General features: G+C 38.9%; 2 protein-coding genes across 2 annotated transcripts in view; one reads left to right on the top strand and one right to left on the bottom strand.

Moving 5' to 3' along the window:
• Window positions 1-911, top strand: LOC100541746 (prolyl-tRNA synthetase associated domain-containing protein 1-like). The gene is made up of 2 exons (XM_031552286.1): window positions 1-68; window positions 239-911. Exon 2 carries the CDS (start codon window positions 257-259, stop codon window positions 674-676), a length of 420 nt encoding a protein of 139 aa, XP_031408146.1. The 5' UTR covers window positions 1-68; window positions 239-256; the 3' UTR covers window positions 677-911.
• A 1,234-nt stretch (window positions 912-2,145) lies between these two features.
• Window positions 2,146-23,246, bottom strand: part of CCDC88A (coiled-coil domain containing 88A) — a 74,243-nt gene continuing 53,142 nt past the window's right edge. Inside the window, 10 exon segments of the mRNA XM_010706350.3 lie at window positions 2,146-6,409; window positions 6,979-7,078; window positions 12,295-12,504; window positions 12,507-12,780; window positions 14,392-14,657; window positions 15,531-15,611; window positions 16,701-16,772; window positions 17,076-17,279; window positions 18,300-18,383; window positions 22,976-23,190. Of these exon segments, the coding sequence (XP_010704652.2) occupies window positions 7,014-7,078; window positions 12,295-12,504; window positions 12,507-12,780; window positions 14,392-14,657; window positions 15,531-15,611; window positions 16,701-16,772; window positions 17,076-17,279; window positions 18,300-18,383; window positions 22,976-23,190 (1,471 nt within the window). The 3' untranslated portion in view covers window positions 2,146-6,409; window positions 6,979-7,013.

The following is a 23,246-nucleotide window of genomic DNA, read 5'->3' as shown; positions in this document are numbered from 1 at the left end:
GGGGTTTTGGGGTCCCTTCCAACCCACCCGCAGCACGTACAGAGTGACTGAGAGAGGCAGCAGGAGCAGTACGTCGCATTTTATTTGTGTTCTTTTAAAATTTCTTCATAAAAGGGTACGGTTTTGAGGCTGAGCATCACATTGGGTATTTTCTAAGTGTTTAACTAAGGACAGCTGCCAGCACGCAACAGGAGTCCTGCAGGATGCAGCCTCATGCTCCGCTTATCATGTTTTCCAGGTGTTCACTGTTGAAGAAATGATGGCCCACGTCCGACACATGAAAGGAGGGCACAGTAAAAACCTTTTCCTTAAAGACAAAAAGAAGAAAGGGTTCTGGCTGGTGACTGTCCTGCACGACAGGCAGGTGGATTTAAACCATCTGGCAAAAAAACTTGGCCTGGGAAGCGGAAACCTCAGATTCGCCGATGAGAAAGCCATGTTGGAGAAGCTACAGGTGGGCCAAGGCTGTGCCACACCGCTGGCTCTGTTCTGCGACCACGGAGATGTGAAGTTCGTGCTGGACGCCGGCTTGCTGGAGGGCGGCCACGAAAAGGTGTATTTTCATCCAATGACAAATTGTGCCACCATGGGCTTAAGCCCCGAGGACTTCCTGAAGTTCGTGAAATCGACGGGTCACGATCCGATTGTTGTACATTTTGATGAAGATGTTAAATAGGCTTGCGTGGCTCAGCATTGATTTTATAGCATAAAACCGGTGTGAGTCTCATGATAAAAACAGCTTGGAAAGACAGATCTGCTCTTTTGTACACTGTAGCATTTAGTGGAAAAAGTACTACGCTCAGGTTATTGAAAATTCAGCAGAATATTCTTGAGCTGTTTGCAATCTGCCAGCATCCAGCAAGATGAAAAGGCATTAGATAAATAATGTTAATAAAGTGCAGGAAGTAGAACTTTGTGTGGTACTGGGCTTGAAGGTCTAAACATAACTTAGAAATAAGTTAACTTAAAAGGTCTAAACTATCAACACGCAGTACAGAAGTGTCTGGATTTTTTTTTCCACCTGTACCCATTTCTCTCCTGCTCTGTTGCTTTTTTTTTTCTTAACTTTCATCTAGAAAATAGAAAATTAGTTGCACTACAGAAATTGTACTTGATTGTCTACGTTTTCAGTTGCATTTTCATTTCACAGTCTCCTCCCTTTGGGAACTAATCATTAAGCCTTCTGGTGATTAGCTCATTAGGACAGCGTGCCTCCACAAAAGTGGCAGAACATGAAGGATAACTGAGAGTACATAGGGAGGAGTGAAAATACCCAGGAAAAGAGCTTTAAGGAATAACACAGCTTTGTACCCTTATAACCAGTACCATATAAGTGGAAAGAAGGGTATGACAGTGGATAGACTTGAGTTTCTCCCTTCAGGAGATGGGGAACCAAACACACAAATGTCCAGATGTTCAAAAAGCTGTGGGGAGTCTGATTTGGCTTAGGATAGATGATATATTTAGTACAGAAAAGTATATGGTATCACAGGAACAAGATCAACACATTCTCAACATTGAATTCCTAATGAAATTATTTTTCCTCTCTTCTTTCTAAATGAGTAAAACCCCTTTCAGACACTTTCTTAATCAGAAAGTCCATGAAGTCCAGCAGCCAAACTGGTCACAAGTACCCAGAGACAGGAACAACATTTTGGAGATGAGAGGTAAAAGGGCTTTTGAATATTGCATGATGAAAATGGCTGTGGTACGAGAAAAATGCTCAAAGGCAAACAGCAGGATGAGCACAGGTGGAAATGGAAGAGGAAAAAAAAGAAGACTGAAGAAAAGCACAGAAGGACTTGTGGTACTGATTGGCATTTGCTACTGCATCTTGCTACAGGATGCAATACTAACAAAGGGGACATTTTAAATAAACAAGGAAACGTCAGTCAGTCTGACTCAGTTTCATTAGACATGGCCCAGACAGCTCTGTGAGCTGAGAATTTATTTCCCCCCACTTTATTTTTTTTTTTAAAGTGAGCTGATCAGTGAACTGCCTCAGAACTCCAGGTTGACAAATGGGCTTCTAACACAGGCAGGTATTATGATACAGTCTTCTGCACCTTTAAAAGTGAAATTTGTTGTGCCCTCTGACTGTCACTCTCCCTTCCCTTTATTCCTTGTGGTAGTTGTGAATTTTCACTTCCAAAAGGGGGAGTAAAAAGCAATAAATTTAGCTTGTCAAGTTTTTTAACCAAAAAGCTTTACATGTGAAAGATAAGAAGTTGAAAAGCTGTGCACAATAGCAGATTCCTACACTTCTCACAAGTCTGAAGATCTGCAAACCTAAAAATTAAACTACCTTCACTATCAGAAGGGCTTGTGAGTCTTGTTTCAGCAGAAATAACCAGCAAGCAAAATCAAAGCTCCAAATCCTGTGTTTGGCAAATCTGCCAGGCATTCTTAACATATTTACTATGAAATTAGTGTCTTCAAAATAATATTAAAACAAGGGATAGTTAAAAGCTACACGAGTCTTTACAAATTAACAGCACGGAACAAACTACGCAGCGCCCAGAATATTTCTGCTACAGTTTTATAGGTTTCCTTTCAGAAGAAATACTGAACACATCACCAACCGAGCACAACCACACTGAACACCAATATCCTTCCAGTAACATCAGTTTCCAGAACATGTGTGTATCAATATATATATACACAAAATAAGGATAAAAATTATTTGGTTCGGTATTTTAATAACATCATTAATAAATGTATACAATGGCAAACATTAAAAAAAAAAATCAATATGTAAAGGAAATTACAGTTTTAAATAAGAGCTTTTTAAGTTTTGTTTCACACCTAGGTACATTCCTTTAAGGCAGTTTTATTAATATCAAAGCATTATTTACATATACGTTATCATCTACCTCTAAGAATCATCCGTGAGCTCTGGTGAGGCTGCACCATGTCCTGGACAAAGTTGGGAATGTTGCTAAATAACAGCAGACTATCAGCAAAGCAAATGGAAATTCTACGTTGTAAGGTATTAAAACAAACTGTAAACTTGAACTAACAGTGACACATTTGGCAACTCAACTCTTGCTGCTAACAGTGATGTGCTCTTCTTGTGGGCTGCCCCACAGCCGCTGTGCTGCTCCCTGGGAGGCTGTGTTTCAGAGAAGGGGAGGTGGCTCCCAAATCACATCGATAGTTTGGTTTTTAGTTATATGGGAAGATAAGGTGCCTTACAGAGGTGTTATACCAGTCTGGAAAGGAAAGACATCCGTATCAGAGTACAGAGCACTTCCTGACTGCTCTGCTCTGCTATGTCTTCACACAGTAAGCACTGGCAGTATTAGAGTCTGATCTCAATGAAAATGTCTCCCTGGTGCTGCTTTGGTGTAACTTGGTGAAAACAAACCAAATCTCCCTGTGGTCTCTGTCCTGATGCTGGCCCAGCAGCTCAAACCCCGCCAAGAATGGTGCAGGGACACCAGCGGGCACTTTGGCACACAACCCTGACCTGCACTACTGGGATGAATTCTGCTGCCACGTCCCCACGTTCCTGCTGATGCTCCCAAACAAGGAAAATTAACTGAGGTTTTTGGACAAAGGCTTTTCACTTTCAATACGTGTTATCAGTTGACTAGTAACTTTCACATTTGTGACTAAGCATCCTGGCCGTGATGGAAAATTCTGCACAACTTAATGAATACAGAAAAGAACCAACAAATGAAAAATCAGGGGAGTGCCCATGAAGGAATGACACAGCCACGTGTAGGGAGGGCAAAAGGCTGCACGTGCCTGGCTGTGTGCTATGCATCAGCCATGGCAATAGTCCCAGGTCTTCGAGTATGTGGCACGCCAGAGCACATACAGATGCACAGATACTGCAATACAAACTATGTTTGGCACTATGGGTTAATTCAGGACACACTGAGTTCTAGAAATAGTGACAGTATGAACTGGTTAGGGTTTAAAAGTTTCAGGCGCATCAGTCCTCTGCTGTCAAGGAGAGGTTCTGGGAGAACGCACCAACACTCAGGCCCTGAAACAAACTTGAGAGTAGCAAAATTGAGAATTAGTTTCCTAGTATTTACTTATTTCAATTATCTTTCCTAACAGCTATGGTTTTAGTGAGGGCTACTGATATGACCACATGGCTAAGAAGCTCTGTAAGGCAAGTTTTCCTTCGGTCCCTATGGCTATGCCTCTATTGCAGCACAGGAATGGCAGAGAAAGCTGGCCTGACATCACGTTTTTATTGCTTACAGTAATTTTCTCTGAGAGCACACCAGGGCTCTCTCTGGCTCACTTTGTATTGAGGAAGAACCTCGGTAATACCTGAGCTCTGACTGCACACAGGGACACAGCAGTACCTGCAGTACAGCCTGTGACACCTGGAAGCTGTCACTGCAGCCTGGAGCACCCTGAATCCTTCCCCAAAAGGCTGTGCTATCAATTACAGCACGGGAAGTTATTCCATGTGCAACTGACCTCAAACTGCCTGCAAAAAATGTTGTGGAACTGGATGTCAGGAATGCTCCAGGCTTCAGGTCACTCCTGGAAGCACTGAACAGTGGCAACACTCTGCAGGCAATGAAATTCTTGGCACTGAGAATAAGGGGACCGGAATGCGACACTTGTACGAGTTCATGCTGAAATTCAGCTAATGAATTTAAATACCAGAAATGTCATCAGAGGAAAAAAAATCAAACTTCTCTAAGGTGTAGAGCTGCAAAGTTTGTCCTACTTTCATTCAAATGGAAAAAAATCTTTAAGTTCTCTGTGGAAAAACACTCAGGCTGAACAAGGTATTTACGTTGCCAAGACTCTGTTTGATGCAGATCTTGTAACATACTCCATCATAAAGAAGTATTTCAGAAGGAAGTCACTTTCAGGAAAATAAAAGGAGAAAACTTCCAATTCTAAACTTACTGAACTGTCTTTTTCTCTTTTCCTTTTTGACAAAATTTCTGTAAAATAAGAAACGACTCGCCAGTATGCTTTTAAATCCGCGGAGCTGCATTCTCTCTCCAGTGGAAAATGATTCTGTTCCCATTGTTCCTAAAGCTTGAGACTTTTACACATGGCAAAACCTGTACGCCTCAAGAAAAAAGATGAAGTGAAGTGAAAGGAGCTGCAGTCTGAGCAGCAGTGTGATCCTTTTACAGGCGCTCTGCAGCTCCAGTACTGATCCATGCTTACTTTATGTGAACAGAGAGCTGCGGTGGAAGATCAGGCATGAGGTTACACAGCCAATTTAACCCTTGAGAACAGAAACATGAATGTGCCTACTGTTTTGAAATAAAAAAAGGTTACAGTAATGTTAAATCTGCTTCTAAGTTCAGGTACACTTCCTTTGAGCTCACTGCAAATGCTTCTGAGACAACACTGAATGTACCAATTACACTTGTTGACTTTAATATAAGTCAATAACCAACAAAATGTATCTTACTAATACAAGATAACCTTAAGGGGAATCGATTGTAAAATGCATACATGTTATTTCCCTTTTCTTCGTTTTTCTTTTTTGCCATCAAGAAACCACCTAAGCTGCAATCAACTCATGTCAGAAGACGAACAATAAAAGAAGAAATCAGTCAGTACACAAACATGGCAAGACAACCTTCTCCTGGAAATGCCGTTTGTTGAACACGGCCTTACGCTAAAGTAAAAGTTACAGAGAAATCATACCTGACAATTTCCTGTCAAAAACATCTGAACACGGATATGCAGAATAACTCGGGAATGTGAAGAACACAAGTGACAAACATTTGCTATATAATACGATTACCCCATGAGCCCCCACATTTGTTAGTTATCAAATGTTTTCATGTATGTAAACAATTTTTTCCCGCAGTATGCAACAAAAAGAAATCAGCATAAACTTTGTAAAGAGCCATTCCATGCAGATTATGCTAACCGATAAGGCAGGGGAGTGCCAGTAAGCTGAGAGGTTTTTGTATCTGTATATACACTCGCTTTCAACAAAATACTACAGCATTTATTTTAAATTTACAGAAGTAAATATAAACTGCAAGTTATGGGTTGGGCTTTTTTGGCTAAGTATTAGCAGAAGCTTAAGCAAATCAGTGGCTAATTTCATAAACAGAAGATGAAAGAAGTTGTTTGCTTTTTTTTTTTTTCCTGGAGTAATTCTTGAGACCTTAAAATTCTTGGTCCTTAGGGAGATGAGAACTGTCCTTTATTCAGTAGATCTTAACAGTGCAATGTGCAATAATTCCTAAGACCATCTACAAATTTTCGGCAGCAGACTCCAGTAGAGCTCCTTGATTCAAGGAAGGAAGGAAGGTAGGTAGGTTTTTTTATTTCTTGCCTGCTCTAGTCACGAAGAATGTAAAAAATTCCCTTAATATTTATTAATGATTCCTACAGTTGCTGTCTTGTTTACTTCAGAAATAAAGGCTTCATATTGAGACACTGAAGGACACTTTTCTCTCTGTGTTGAAAGGCAGAAAGGTAGAAAGAGAAAAGAACGTAAGAAGAGCTTAAGCGTAGAAGTACAAAATACAGAGTTAAGTCACTAACAGAACTAACAGCACTAACAGCACGCATCAAGGATGTTTTAATCACGTCAAAAGGAGGACAGAATAACAAAGACAAGCTTTATCAACAGGCTGTTTTCTTATATGATGGAATACTTTGCAAAACAAAATTGTTTTAACTGTTCTTTTAGATTTATCTGTCCCTTTCTAAGAACTGACTTCAGCATTAGTGCTTCGTTTGCCTTTGTTGTGCTTTCTTCTTCAAGAGAAATTTGAAAACTAAAAATAAATGGCATTTTTACAGGCAAAAGAAAGGCTCAGGGGGATGAAGTCCCCTGCCTCCACAGGCAAAATAACTGCACTAAAACAACACGTTCTGGCTTAACTAACAAGCAAGATAAAGCCAGTTAAGCAAGCAGTATTTACATCTGGTTAATGCCGGGTGCGCTTGTTCTTACATGTAATGCTGTTAGTTTGTTGTAAATGAAATTAATCTCATTTACATTTTGGGCAGAAAACTCACCACTTGGCCCACATCTCATGTAGTGGGTAATAGATTTAGGAGCTTTGTTGCTCCCTAGACCTGCATTTTGAATTTCTGCTTTCTGGCATAGCTTCCACATCTGCAGAGAAAAGCATTTCATATTATTCATCACATTGATCAGGACAAGAAAAAACCCTCATGCATACATACATTCTACTTATTAGTAGAGCAAAAGGATATAAAAACATTTTGAGTTTTTGGAGAGAACAGAGGAGAGGGACAGAAGAAACTCGTGGAAGTGCCTACTCAGTGACAGTTCATCTTAGCATTCAGAAAAATAAGGTACAATTTTCAAAGCCACAATCAGATATGTTCAACTTTTATATACACTAAACCTTTAACTCTGCCTGTATGATGAGAAAACAGTATCATCTTTTATCAAGGCTGACAACCTCATCAAGAACTTCATTCATCTTTTCTTTTTTTTTTCCCTCAACCTGGGACACATTTACAGAAACGTTCAGATTTAATCCTGCTAAGCAGAAAATTATCTTTGCATGCAACAGCTTGAACGTGCAAAATGCAGTATCTTAGTCTGCTATTCACTCAAAGCAAAGCATCGAGCAAACACTTAATGGCAAGCAAATCATCAAACCTGAACAACCACCCCTTTTTTGGCTGGCAGCCACCACTTAGTGTCTATAATTACCATGCAGAGTTCTACCATCCTATTTTAAAGGCAGCAGGGATGGGAAATGAGCAAGTGCACTGTGTGTTTGACATCAGCCATCCCGATGGCCAAGGAGCAGTAATGACTGGATCTGTAACGAATCTCACAGATCCTTCTACTGCTGGAGCACAAACCAACACAGACATCCATGACATACGTATTGCTAGCGTGTAAAGACCAATAAGTGTTTATAAAAAGTTATATTAAGTTACATAGCAGTTCCTTTTATACATATAAACATTCGTTTCCTTGCATAACTAACAACTTTTATTACATATTTTTTCAGAGACATTGAAAAGTGCCCAGGAGCATGCTTTTCCTGCTGCAATGAACCCAGTGGAGCAAGAACAGGAGCACGATAATCATCTTCTTCAGAACTGAAATTTAATTCATTAAAGGTTACAGAAGAATGCAAACTAGTAGCTTGGGTAGGACAGCATCTGTCAGAACTCCTTGTCTGTAAGAGGATACAGACACCAGCTAACATTCAGCTTTCTGAAGCCTTTTGTCTTAGTGAAAGCAGCTGTTTTAGTGCTGCTCCCTCCTCTTCAGAATAATGCAAAACACAGGCTACAAAGCATTAAGTATCAGGTATAAATGCTCACTATCAGACTAGTTTTGTATGTGAAAGTTTAGTGCTGTGGAAATAAAGGAAGCAGTGCAAACTGAAATGCCCCACGGGCCATGGCTGGAAAAATGCTTCTTTTGTTCCACTAAAAGCAAGCTTTAACTGCACTCCATGGGGGGAATTTCTTTTTAGACTGGCTTCCCTCATTACAATCACTCATTACAAGTGGGGACTAGTGCTTGTGCAGGTAAGTTTCATAATAAGCATATATTCTGGAAACAATACTTCTATTTTTCACTGTTGTGACAGTCTAAGGACCTACGCAAGGTAAGGCTTCCACACAAGAGCTAACAGCATGCCTGAAACCTTACCCATTTCTCAAACACTGACAACTGGATCTAAACAGAAGATACTGTCTCTAGCTACAAACCTTGTTCTGATCATAAAAAAGCTTTGCTAAGAGACACAACCTTGCAATCAGTTAAGAAGAACAGATACTGGAGACACAGAATGAGTTCACAAAGGTACTGGCAATGCTACAAAGATTTTCTCTAATTCCTCAAATAACTTCCAGCATATACTATGCACGTTGCTTCAATTAACACTGTTTTCAAAGCTAATTCAAACACATCTCTGAATTAACAGAAATGAAGATGAATGATGTGACTTAAGGCCAGAACACAATGTCTAAGAGTGAAGACTAAAATGGGTATGAAATTAAGATTCTTCTTCAGATTTTAGGTCATTCCTCATCTTGAAAACTAACTGAAGGTCTGGATGCACCCACATGTGCAGAGGAGCTGGCAGAAGTGATTGCCAAACCACTCTATCACCTATGGAAGGTCACGGAGAACAGGAGAGGTGCTTGAAGACTGGTGGAAAGCTAGTGTCACCCCAGTCTTCAAAAAGGGCAAGGAGGTCATGCAAAGCTACAAGCCAGACAGCCTGGAAAGTGATGAAACAACTTATCCTGAATTTTACCTCCAAACAAGTGGAAGAAAGAAGGGTTATCAGGAATAGCCAACATGGGTTCAGCAAAAGGAAATCACGCTTGATCAATCTGGTAGCCTTTAGCCTTTTGTCATGAGCAGCTAGGTAGATGAGAGAAGGGTTGTGATCAGCAGCCCGGAGTCTGGCCCAAGGGCAGTAGTAATGGTATTCCCCAGGGGTCGGTATTGGGTCTGGTCTTATTTAATATCTTCATCAACAACCTGGATGAAGGGACAGTCCACCCTCAGCAAGACTGCTGATGATCTGAAGCTGAGAGGAGTAGCTGATCAGTAGCACCAGAAAGCTGTGCTGTCATTCAGCAAGACCTGGACAGGCAAGAGAACAGGAACCTGAGGGTCAACAAGGGCAAATGTAGAGTCCTACATCCAGAGAGGAATAACCACACACATCATACACGTTAGATACACATACAGGTTAGAGGATGACCTGCTGGAAAGGAGCGCTGCACAGAAGGACCTGGGTGTCCTGGTGGACAACAGGTTGGCCAAGAAGGCCCATGGGATCCTGGAGTGCATTACAAAGAGCATTGTTCAAGGGAAGTGATCCTCCCCCTCTACTCTGCCCTGGTGAAGCCACATTTAGAATACTGTGTCCAGTTCTGGACTCTTCAGTTTAAAAAAGACAAATCTTCTGCAGAGAGTCCAGCAGAAGGCCACAGAAGTCATCAGGGGCCTGAAGCATCTCTCCCTATGAGGAAAGGGTGAGAGACATAGGAGTGCTCAGTCTGGAGATAAGGCTAAGAGAGGATCTTATCAACATTGATAAATATCGAGAGGGCAGGTATCAAGAGGACGAGGCCAGGCTCTTTTGGTGGTGCCCAGTGACAGAACAAGGGGGAACAGGCACAAACTGGAACACAGGAAGTTCTGCCTGAACACGAGAAAGAAATTTTTTACTTTGAGGGTAAGAAAGCACTGGAACAGGCTGACCTGAGAGGCGGCAGGGTGTCCTTCCCTGGAGATAACCACAACCTGCATGGACACTTTCCTGCAATGTGCTGTAGAGAACCTGCTTTAGCAGAGGTTTGACCTGGGGGATCTCCAGAGGTCCTTTCCAACCCCTGTGAGTCTGTAGAAGAGCTAACTCCACATTTTATTAACAATTCTCACGTATTAAATGGAGATTTTAGAGACCAAGACATGGCATGTCTGCTGCTTTCTCTGAAGGAACTGTATTTTTGCATCACTTCTACTCCTCCTTAGTAAAACACTGAGGAATTTAAATCCAGCACCCACAGCAGCACCATGACTGGCAGAAAACTGCTGACAAAATAAATTCCATTGGAAAAATCAGAGTAGGCTATTCATTATTTTATGTGTATATACGACTGTATATTTTTATATATTTCACATATGTTTACCATTACAAAGTTTCAAGAAGTTGCTTGAAACCATGGTTTATGAAGACATCATTTTTCAACATTACTGTTTAGCTGGTTGTCTGGAACTTAATGAGTTATACACTTAAATTCGTAAGCAAGTTCTGAATTACTTGCCTTCTGCAGCACTTATATTTAATGGTTTTTGTTGCTCTGTTACACATCTTGGTTTCTATTACATAAGTGTTACTTATATTAAGAAAAAATGAATTTCCACCATAATCAATACAAGTTTATTACCATACAACACATGGATTCTCAGATCACAGTGTTATTTGACTCCTAGTGAAACAGCATCCTGCACCACATTTGTACAGCAGATGTGGAAAGACAACATATATGAATGGGAAAAGGTGGAAAGGATCATTTTTTCATTGCGAGTGCTGCATGTTGTTCCATTGTTACCTCTTAATTAAAAAAATCATCATTTGAGGTTTAGAATTATGAATGGTAATTCTAATTACTTACTAAAATATTTAAACATTAATATGGAATGTGAATCATATCTTTGTGCAGGGCAGTCACTGAGTTACTGGATTATAAGTTGTTTCTTGTGCAGAGTGACACAGAGGTGGTACAAACATTAAGAGTAAGGAACTGAAATCTCTCTAAATGCTTCTTTTCATTGGTATCTCTTTAAAAAAAAAAAAAACAAGGAAAAATGTATTTGTATTCCAAACACAGAGTCAACATGTTACTGATAAACTGGAAGCATAAGCAGAACTGAAAGGCACAGTCTTTGTACTGACAATGCTGTAGTTCACTGTGCCATTTCTGGCAGTGCAGCATGCAATTGCTTTAACATGCATTCAGTTACTTACAGATAAAAAACCAAAATATTTATAATGGACAACAAATAAAAATATAGCTTGCATTATAAAGATTTTGAAAGCATGCAAAATATATACAGTGCAATTAATGTTTCATGCAAACTTGGATGAGTTACAATTTTACATTCAAACACATGCTTGAGTACACAACAGAGCTGTATGCCACTGCTCTTAGGAAAAAAAGAAAAAACAACCCACAGATCTAAATGAAGTCACTTTTTCATTGTAGTGAAATTCTCTCTAAGGCCAGTGGACATTCAACAGAGCACCTACGTGTCCTATATAATTATATATTTAATAATACAGTTTTCTTATCACACACAACCATACTCATACCACACAGTTTTATTATCTTCAGAAACAAGAAGCAGGGACTCTGCCTCGCTAGTGTTCACACAGCTGGTAGGAACAAATTCACTACTTAGTGCTGACTGGAGGTCCCTATTAGTAGATTTCTGATTGGAAAAAGGCTGTTCCTGATTTTTTGGTACAAACACTGACAGGTTTGCCTGATTAGCTTTTGATGCAGACCTTGGAGGCAATCCACTTATATTACTAACTAATTCAGTGTTAAGGGATAAAAATGGCTGCACCACAGTAAAAGATCCTGTGTTCTCACTACCAGATAGACTGACTTTATCATTAAACATATTTGTGCTTAAGAAAGTTTTCTCACAAAAATTTGACCTTTCCATCCTTGAAGTCTTAGGCACATCAGAGTTACATCCTAAATTACGAGGTTTAACTGCATTAGTTGCATTGCTTTGTGGAACACCATCTACTCTGTAAGCCACACAGTGAAAAAAATGAGAGGATAACTGGTGTGCTGAGTACTCACTAGATGTTGCTGGAGCACTTCTGTCAGCGGTGGGTGTTGCTGGATCACTAGAAACAGGTTGCCTAACGTCTTTAGACAAAAAATCATGAATGCTTGTCCTTCGAGTAGTTCCTTCTGCTGTAGAAATCACACTGCTCGCACGAGGTAAGGTAGCGTAAGGATTGCAATCCCTTGATTGTCGCTGTGATGCAGATGTTTGCATCTTTTCTTCACTGATTTGGCCTTCCCTTGAGTGCCCGATGTAAATTTTATTGGAGAGCTAGTGAAATAGGCATCTTCTGTTTTACGAAGGCTGGGCCTTACAAGTTGTTCTGGTTTAACGGATCGTCCATCTGAGAAATCAACTGGATTTTTTACGCTCAGTGACCTCACAATTCCACAACCAGCAGATGCCTTTCTTAGCTTTTCCTTTCCTGTCAGCTCAGATGACTCAGATAAACTTCTCATTACTTCATCTAAAAGATTCTCTTCACTCCCAGATTTCATCTGTCAAAAATATCAAACATATTGTAAACGCATAATCTGTAATTTTTACTTTTTCTTGATTGATCTGAAAATTCTGAAAGTGTTTTCAAATATAAAATCTTAGAACTAAAAGTGCTATTGTACACACGAGTTCTCTGCACAGATTACTTACAAGCAAGTTAAAAACGAGGCATCATGGCAACCACAGCTACTTGGAATTAGCACCCATAGCACCAAATAGTGCAAAAGCCAAAAGCTGAGAACTTCAAGCTCATCTTCTCATCCACTTGCTGTCTGCACCAGCCATCACTACTTTGCTAAGCAATTTCATATGAACTACCATTTTAACTTACACTGATAATTTGGAGCTAAAAGCTTACCACCTCTACATACTCAAATAATAAAGACAAGAATCTCAGAAAACAATACAAAGCATATAGAGCTTCAAATTTGGATGAGTTTCAAAAAGTTATTTTTGTATAATGGACTTCAGAAATAGGAAAAAAAAAAATCAGTGAATACTATTTACAGACTTAAAGACTTCAGCATTTTTTGAAACAGTAAAGGAAATAATTTGGAACAAATCTTTAAGATAAAAGCATTAAGGAAAGGCTCTCAAGAAGGCTAAAGGGAGAACTTCTGAGGACCCTTCCAACCTGAATTATTCTGTGATTCTACGAAATGGATTCCTTGATCCCTGAGCAGCAGTGGACTAGACTTGATAACACAGGTGGTCTCTTAGTTCTATTTCCAGAACATTGTCTCATGTTTTAAACAGATGAAAAACAAACAACAAACCTAACAACCACTACAAACAAAAAAATCTTGCCAGAGAGATCACAGGTGCAACATTATTTTTAAGTAGCTAACAAAAAAATCCAGGGATTTATTCCTAATTCAAGTCACAGACTGCTCCAATTCAGATGTGAATCTGTACGTTTCCATTATAACTGTGTAACTAAAACAGATGGAGGTTGATCCTTACCCTTAATAGGCCCTAGCCAGAGTAACTGCCTTGCCTTAGAGTCTAGAACACTCCTAAGCTTCAGACAGATCTATGTGAGTGATGAAGGAATTAGAACAGCAGCAGAGACAAGAGCGATTATTCTATGTTTCTAACAAACTGGCACTGATTTTAAATAACATTCTCTGCATCTTACTCCTAGATTTCAGTGAGCTCCAAGGCCAGGTGACCAGTGGTGTTAAATTAGTAAGTAAACATGAAACCACCAAGATTCTCTCCTCAGGGACTGAAGTAAAATATCTCCTTTGCTGCTGATGCAAGACAGTAGCTCCCACTGAAGACAAGAGCTGAACTGGAAGATAAACAGCAAGCTTTCCTTGTGCTTATGGTCTTCCAGCTAAATTCTGATGAGTGTACCACGCATCAGTGCGCCAGATAATTGTGTGCAGTAGAATTTGACTTTTTTTTTATCTGCCTCAGCATCCTAGAGTCAAGCAAAATACATCAAGTACAGTATATCAGGATACAGCCCCCAGTACTAAACATAGGCATAACCAGAGTTTCCACAAAGTTCTAAAGCAATTCTACTCGTGATAAATGCTCTATTAATTCTGTCAATTGGAGTAAATTACACGGTGTAATACAGAGTTAAAATGTTTTGAACTAACCTCACTTGAGGTACTTTTGTTGCTTTCTTCTAAGAACTGCTGCAGGGTAACAACCTCACTTCCAGGAGAATCGGTTTTGATCTGTTTCCCACAACGATCCAGTGTTTCAGGTGTTCTCTGCTGAAGCACAGGACTAGACCTTGTGTGAGCTTTCAAATACTGAATAGGACTGCTGCTGCTGCTTGACCAAGCATCGTGTTCATGCAGCATACTGAATTCTCCGCTGCTGTGACTCTGAGGTCTGCTTTGATTGTTAACCACACCTGCTTTTGGGGTAAACAGTATTAAATATTCCATCACAAAATATATGAAAGCTGTTAAAACATTATAACCTTACTCAAACTTGAACACTTTCACACTCGGTTCACAATAATTCCACTTAGAATACTGAAAAACATAGTTACCCTACATTGCTCAAATCAAATACAGTGCAATTTCACTCCCCTGACTTACCTCTCACAGCTTTTTAAATATGATATAATAGCTTCTGAATTAAAAACCACCCTTCACTTATGATCTGCACCTCTGTCTACATAATGCTGTATTCTCAGAGACTAAAGATACGCCTCTGTTCTTGCCTGTAAAGCACACATTTTAATGTACTACCAATGAGTTTTACATTATCCAGAATATCAGAGATGGAATGGAAAGAAAATATTTTCTCCAACATAGTTCTGAAACAATTTTGGAATGCCACTTCTCCAGGATAGTAGTACATATGCCAAGTTTGCCTGCTTTGTGTCACACACTATATAGCATTACAGCAGCAGCGAGCAGACAGTTGGATGCTACATGAAAAATAGCAGAGTAACTCAAATATCTGTTAAATAATATAGGATTTTAATATAATTTGGGGAGAATATTTATTTTGCAAGATCGTTAAATGGGTAAGATTTGGTTTGAAGTAGTCTGAAACCTACACATTAGTATCACCACTTAAAAATCTATTAAAAATATAAGTTCTATTAATACTTGAATCCTTTCCTAATTTGGGGAACAAAGGCTGGTGTATAAACATACCTACAGAAAAGCATGCTGCGTTGCTGGTTTTGTTTTAGTTTTGTTTTCAATTCAAGCAAAAATTCCTACAGAGAAAATAACGGCAATGAAGCATGTATGTAAAGTCACCTAGAGCATACCTTTGACTTCATGGAGTGAAGCATTGTTATTGCTATTACTAGTGGATGTTCTGCCACTATCAAGGCTGGCTGGTCTGGAAGCTAGTTGGAAAATGAGGAGATAGCATGATGAACAAAATTTTAGCAGATGACAGGGTACCTTTACATTCTGATCACAGAATGCTCTGAGGCAGGAATCATGCACTACACAGGCTTAGCATGCCCACTGTTAACAAATTGGTTTCTTACAGATCAGAAAGCGAAGGGATTTCCAGGCAGTCCAAGAGGACACTTTAGAAAAGGGCACTACAGGAATAGTAAGGGACAAGGGAGAGGAAGAGAGAAATAGAATGTTTAGAAGTGGAACAGCGTGGTTAGTGGGAAACCAGGATTTTAAGATGAAAGGAGTGGCATGCAGGAAGTTGCTCGTGATTAGGTCACTTACAACAGATCTGACAGGGAACCTTGCACATTGCTGAAATGCCACCAACAGGAGGAGCAAGAGCATCTGCACAGTTAATGTCCTGTACTCCTATCCAATACAAGGGAAATGCACTGTTATTTGGTTAGCTTCAAACAAGTTCATACTAATTTTAAGTACTTTCAGAAGAGTTACAACTTCCCCTTCTAAATAATGTCTCACAGCTCTCAATTCATGCCTTTGCTTGAAGAAAAGTATAATGATTCTTTATAAGATACGTACACAGCACATTTACATCTCACCATCCAAGAAATATTGGCAAATCTGGCCAGATTTGGATTTGCTTTTTGTTTGTTTGTGCGTTTGTTTTTTTGTTGTTGTTCATTTGTGATTTTCCTTGTTTGGTTGGTTGTTGTTTTGTGTTGTTTTTTTTTCTTAGGATTGAGATTATAACAGCTTCTTTTATTTTGCAAAACTCCAAATACAATTTTGAAAGGCAGAAAATTTTCATCCTGTTCAGATGCACTTCATACTTTGTAATAGAGATAGAGAATATTTTATCTGATAGCGTTTGAAGAAAAGGATAATCAGAAGAAACAATACTGATACTATGCATTCAAGAGGTATGCAAGTCACAGAAAGCATGCTCACTTGTAACCGTGCCATTCACTGTTTTGGGGGTGGGGTTTTGTGTTTTTTTTTTTTTTCCAAACATTGTTAACATTCACATAATACATCCATAAGTAATTCAATTAAAATTTACATCTTACCATGAACTCTTGATCCTGTACTAGAATCATCACTTATACCTTGTGGGCTTACATCTTCAAACGACATAGCATCTAAACACAGAGACAAAAGAAGATGTGAAATAAGATGAAGATTATAGATGCACTTATCTGTAAGACACATTTATCATTTTCAAATCAATGCACTTTTATTGTGTAACATTCTGTACGCACAATCCTGACATTTTCTAGTTACAGTTATTAAAGCTATTCACTGCCTTATCACTGTAACTCAGTTACTCAGGCTGCTTTTTGCTGGAAAAAAAATATATATATACATATAAATACAAAGAAATATAAACATGAAATTGCTGTTACACACAGACACATCATGGTGCAAAGAGCTTCTACCTATACCTTTATTATTTAGCAACTGCTTGGATCTGAAGCCTGTAGAAGAGTTGACAGTTGCAAAGTTGATAGCTGTAGTAGAGAAGGCCATAGCTCCCAATTCTTTTCTCCTTTTACCCGCAGATATATCATCAGGACCCTCCAGATGCTCAGAACTACCTGTCCACTGTCCTCCTGCTAGGACCATGGACTGCACCAGGTCATTCATGGCTGGGATGCAAATGAAAGCAAATGATCAGCATGGTGAATGTAATTGCTTTTGTTCTTATTTTATACTGCAAAATGTTTGACAGTTCTCTAAGCATTAAAGTGCATTGAATACCAGAAGGTACAAACACGAGATCATCCATGTTATGACATGCAATCAGCTCAATGAATGAGAAGTACTGAAAGTCAAGAGACTTCTCTGAATTCTGTATGGTTCTTAAATCTGATTTTATTAGCTATAATCGCCATGCTTGTGCTGCAATGATGCGTAATATATACATATATATATATATATGTTAGAAGCCTTGATATACTGTTTGCAATGATAAAATGGAATGAATCATAAACGGGGGGCAAGGTGCTAACACAATATAATGCCAACAGTGACACGGGATCCTTGTACAGTGCAGGTTACTGCAGGCAGACTGTACTTCACATCATAAAAGGATCTGAATACGATGACTTCTGATGACATTCACCTTTACTTGGCAAAGACACAGAAACTTCTCCACTCCTCATGAAAAAGGAAAATAAATCAATACAAAATTTTGGCAACAACAAGTGATGAATACTTGAATAGGGACAGACCACCATACAACCTTGCACTACTTTTTCTATACTCACTTTAAACAAAAAATTGCAGCGATTTCTCAATAAAAGGCTTATGAAACGTGTAATTTAGAACTACTTATGCTCACACAGTGCACTGTAGATTTATATACACATGCAGGCATGTGCATATAGACAAATATGTATACAAGTATATGTAACTGCAATGCACTGAATATATATATGCGTGTGCACGTGAACGTGTGTGTGCACATGTGGACATATATAAGGTATTCAGTGCTCAGGTTGAAAAAAAGGAAAGAGAAAAGGCTCCAGCTCCTTGTATAGTAGCAGGACTTGCACATTGCAAAATAGGAGGAAAAATACAGCGCAGTCCAGGGAGAGGTTAGTGAAAAATTAGTAATGGAAGCCAGTGTAGCCATTTAAAGAAGCTGAACTGTCATAAAGTCTTACACATGGAGCGACGATAGAAGGCCTTCATTTTGTCTTTTTCCTTCGGTCTGTTCCTCAAAAAGGGCAGTCTTTTCAGTGCAACCACTTTTATGTCATAGCATGAGGAAAAACGGAAACAGGGAAATGAAAGAAAAAAAAGGGAGAAGAACAGATGGAAGTTAAATGTTGAAACTAAGGACAGAAATGAATGTCTGAGTTTAAGCTATGTACGCTATGCTACAAACATCACTCTCATGCTTCTGTGTGATAATGAAATATGAAAGCTACACCAAAATATGGAAACTCCACTGTGAAAACCTTAATATACTCAGAAATGCACCAAAAACAATGGTGAAGAGTGGATCACAGTTTGAAAGCTCTAACTGCCACCTCCTGGAAAACTACACGGAACTTCTCTGGAGATGGTTGTAACAATTGATAATAATGTTTTTTCTTTTAAATGTGAAAAACACATTTATTCAACGTAAACAAAAATGTGAAGCAGAAAACTTTAAATGGAAGTAATTAAGTACAATGCCTACTTAGAAATATGTTCTTATCATTATCTTTTGAAAATGGTAACTTCTGTAACTTTTGCCCAATGTCTACAGAACAAAACAATCTCTATTAATATTTTTTGCTCACTAATAATTTTGATTACGTACTGTATTCTAGAAATAATATTGGACTTTATATTCAAGCAGCTACATTTACGTGTGGAGTGATTTTAATACTTTACTGAATTGTCTGTAAATTAAGATGAATCTGTAGGCAGAAAAATGAAATCAATATTTACTGGCTGGAACAGTAAATACCGAATCTTTTGGCTGAAAAAAAACCCAAGATTCAAAAAATATATAAAATAGCAGAAGAAAATACAAACGTTGCTGTAATATTTCAGGAGGACTAAAGGAAAGTTAAAATAACATACTGAATACCAGGAAACAGAGTTAAAATTACAAACGGTATTTAAAGATGGGGAGGGGAAAAAATGACTCATCCTTAGATTCAGCTATTCTCCATTAGTAACTGATTACTATTCACTAATTACTTCACCTTCAAGCAGCAGATAAATGTGTCAGCTGACTGCGAAGCATACAGGAGCCACATGCAAACAGCTAGATACAAAGATCCAGAAACAAACATCATGGAATCACTGCACGTTCTTATTTATGCAGATGTGAAAGCAGTGCAGAACATTCTGTCAACCCAAGATCTACTTATTTCACCTCTCTAGAGTGACTTTTTGAGATGCATGCTTTGTCATTCGCCTGTTTTTTCTACTAAGCCAGTAGCTTGTTATACATCCATTCTATTTTATATGTACACATATACATATTTCATATGTATTTTACATGTACATATATACATATACACTTACAAGTGCACAAGAACTAGCCTGAAACAGAAATAAATCTCTTTCTATTGTTTTATTTTGTGTTTGCACTTAGAGCAGTATGTCTACAGTGCTCTGCTGTCTTCAAACAGCACTCAGCAGCCCAAGTCATAGATCAGAGCAATACTAACCTGGGTGGTATGTACATACAGGGTAAAAAGATTGGGGTATAAGGACTGTTTCTAACAAAAGAGAACAAATGTAAACTGAAAAAGCTACAGGGGACATGATGCAGTTAAGATCTATTTGTAACACTTTCTATAGAATGCTTTAGATTATTTTACTTGCTGCCTCCAACAATTGGTATCTTCTGTGAAGTCCTTTGCATGTAAGTTCCTTGGTGCCTGCTTGTTTTGCCTGAAAGAAATGTCCTGCAAAAATTCTGGAACAGCAGAGCTACAGCGAAAGCAAATAGAAAACCACAGAAAAGTTCAGCTTAGGCAGCTTTAGCTCTTTGCATATTTATTCCAAAAAACTCCAAAAAATTGGTGATGGTAGGAGGAATATCTTAATCTTAGTAATCCTCTATATATAAACTCTAACTCTAGTTATAAGCATTACGTTTTTTTTCTCTTTCGAGATTCTGTGAACTCAATCTTACTTCCTGAGTTGAAAATGAACACTGCAGAATTCTCCCACTCAAACTCAAAACCCCCCAGTTTGCCATCCCACTGCCATCTGCCAGAAGCACCATGGTGAGTTCTGTATGGACAATGTTACAGTCCCCAAGTTTTGTTCATGCACGCAGGAAGACATTTGGCAGACATCTTTAAAATGGAGCATGCTTTATTCCTGGTTCTTCCATGATAGTGTAATACATCTGCTACTGGAACTTCTGTTTAAAGATGGCAGCTTAGTAATAGCCCTGATTCTGTGGATGCTGTTGATAATATGAAATGTCTGAAGTGGAAGCTAACAGAAGTCTTTCTATTTTTTTTTCCTCCTTATAGAGGAAAAAAAACAATCCAAAAGGTTTCTACGCAAAAGCTAAGAATGGTATCCCATCCCCTCTCAGAGCAGATGCTCCACACAAACCACACATCAGATCTGTGGTACTCTCCAGACTCATCCACTGAGTACAGATGTGAAAAGTGAAGGCCTCTGAAACCAAACAAAGGCTTCAGGCTCTCTGAGAGCAGATGAAAACAATCCCAGCTGTTGCTTTCATTTTCAATCAGCAGCAGTGGCAGAATAATTCATTTTGGAATTATTATCTCCGTTTCTCTGGCAGAGGATATGGAAGCCCACAGGTCTCAAGGATCGCTGGAGGACACTGTCTGACAAACCCTTTGAGAGCATCACTGATTTGTGCCAATGATGGCAATTTGGGGAACAGAAATCGCCTCCTCTCACCTTCTGAAAGACACATGGGAGGGTTTTTCATTTCCCTCTGGGATCACCTCCTTTTAAAACATAGGAGATCAGTGGGGCTGGGGACAGGACAAGTTCTGTTCCACAAATGGCCCTCCATTGGTGTGAAAAGCTACAACACCATGCACAGACAGAAGACAACGTAGAGATTTTTTCTCCTGTATTTTCTTTTAGTGGAAGCCATTACTGCAGAGTCACTTCTTTGAGAACAGGAGGGAGACGCAAAAGTTCTTTTGGTAGACTGCAAAATGTGCACCACTACTGGTGCTTCTCACTGGCATATTCTGATCTTAATTTTGTGTGTCTCAGTAAGATTGTCAGCACTGAGCTGGCAAACAGTTTATCCAAATTCTATCAAAACTATGGATGCCATGGTGACATGTGTAATGGAGGAAAGATAGGATTCAGAATTAGATCATCCCTCCCAGTTTTCACTTTCAAACCTCTTTTAAGGATCAGCCACCCTAGCTTCAACCTTGGCTTCATGAGGAGTGCAGCAGCAGCGTGCTAACACCTCAAGGTCCCAAGTGTGAACACGAAAATGCACACAGAAGAGCCCTTCCAGAACACAGAATTATTGATGCACCCACTCTGAACCAAAGCATGCACACTTGATTCAACCACATGTGTAAACACATCCACTGTAGCTTCACTCAGTCCTGAACTCTGTAAGACTAAGTTTACATTCTAAAATACGCTTTTTCAAAATTCAGAGGTACTTGTCTTGAAGCTTTAGAGATTCCTACATTGAGAAATCTGAACTCCCCAAACTGTCAATTTAGCAACCAAAGCAATGAAGTCTACCCTCAAATTCAATATTTTACTATTTTTAAAAAATGACGAATCCAATTGAAAACTTCCATGAAACAGTGCTTTTAGAGCTTTCAACTTTAGCTGAGTTTATGTAGTAAGCTCAGAAAAAACCACCACAGCAGTTTCAATTATTTTGAACATAGAAAATTCATAGCTGGCATGAAAGCAGAACATCCATCTGATGTATTTTGAAACCCAAGACAAAGAACTTTTTAAAAAATGATTGTTATTAAACATGTATTCTGATGCTTTTAAGTGCACAGCTAAAAATGCTTTTGATGTCTAATTATTAAACACAATCACTGCAACTTGAAAACTTGTCTGTAACGTTATCTCTGAAGAAATTGGACAGTTTGTGATTGATGCCATTAGTGGATGACAAAAGAAACTGATATATCAGATGCAGAACCTGGTTGTTTATATGGTGGTCATCCTAAAATGGTGGGTGTCAAGCTCTTTCAATGTAAGCATATCTGAAATATTTGATCCTCCCACACTTTTGTGATGCTCCTCAGTTTCTCTCTTTTAGTCTTTTAATTTTAATCCTTCAGATGAGTAACAAGTGGTTTCGTTTTGTTGCTGTTTGCTTGTTAAAAACCAGTTATATCCCTATATAACGCTTCCCATTGCATATTCAAACGTCGGAAGTCTTCACCACTGATTCTGTGAGATGCTGGAGGAACATCTCCAAACAGAAGATCTATTTAGCAACTGCAGATTAGCACAGCCACAGCTTGCAAAGCACTCTCAAAGATGAGGGGAAGGATTCATGCGAGGACAAAAGTGAGAAACAAAACATGGTCCCTGTGATCTTATCTAACATTGTACCTGAAATTCTGCTTTCCTGACCAATAACAACACTCACTTAATCTTTCATCTCAGTATCTTCATTCAGAGCTACAGAAATGCTAAAAACTACCATCTGCCCCACTAAAAAGATCTGTGAAATCTGTAAAAAAAAAAAAAAAATTAACTAATGAAAAAATTCAGGCTCATTTCCTAAAGACTTAAAGAATTATCTATAAAAAAAATCCTCTGTAATACACAGGACTAAACTGACAACATCTTTATTTTTAAATGCACTAAAGAGAGGTTTCGTAGTAGTAGTAGTACTCACTAGTACTCTTTTTGGTTCCCAGGACCTGGCCATCTTCAAGAGAGTTTGAGCCCACCGAGGAGCTATCCTGACTGTCCTGGTGGGGCAGCTGAAGAAATCCTTCACTGGATTCTGAACGGGTAGGTGTAAGGGTTGCAGACTTCTGACGTTCTCGATTGACATCCTTCTTGGATTTCATCAGTTTCCTCATCTTCAGTGTAATCCAGTTGCCCCTTCTGTTATCAAGAACACAAATGCAAATAAACGTACTGTAATGTATTTCTTAGGTCTT

The sequence above is a fragment of the Meleagris gallopavo genome, chromosome 2 (assembly GCF_000146605.3).
Source record: "Meleagris gallopavo isolate NT-WF06-2002-E0010 breed Aviagen turkey brand Nicholas breeding stock chromosome 2, Turkey_5.1, whole genome shotgun sequence".
In the NCBI taxonomy this organism is placed as follows: domain Eukaryota; kingdom Metazoa; phylum Chordata; class Aves; order Galliformes; family Phasianidae; genus Meleagris; species Meleagris gallopavo.
Note: the sequence above shows the minus strand (reverse complement) of the source record. Positions and strands in the feature narration are given on the sequence as shown.

Excerpts from the sequence above, each read along its gene's own strand:
- LOC100541746 (XM_031552286.1), top strand. The coding sequence starts at position 257 with ATGATGGCCCACGTCCGACACATGAAAGGAGGGCACAGTAAAAACCTT.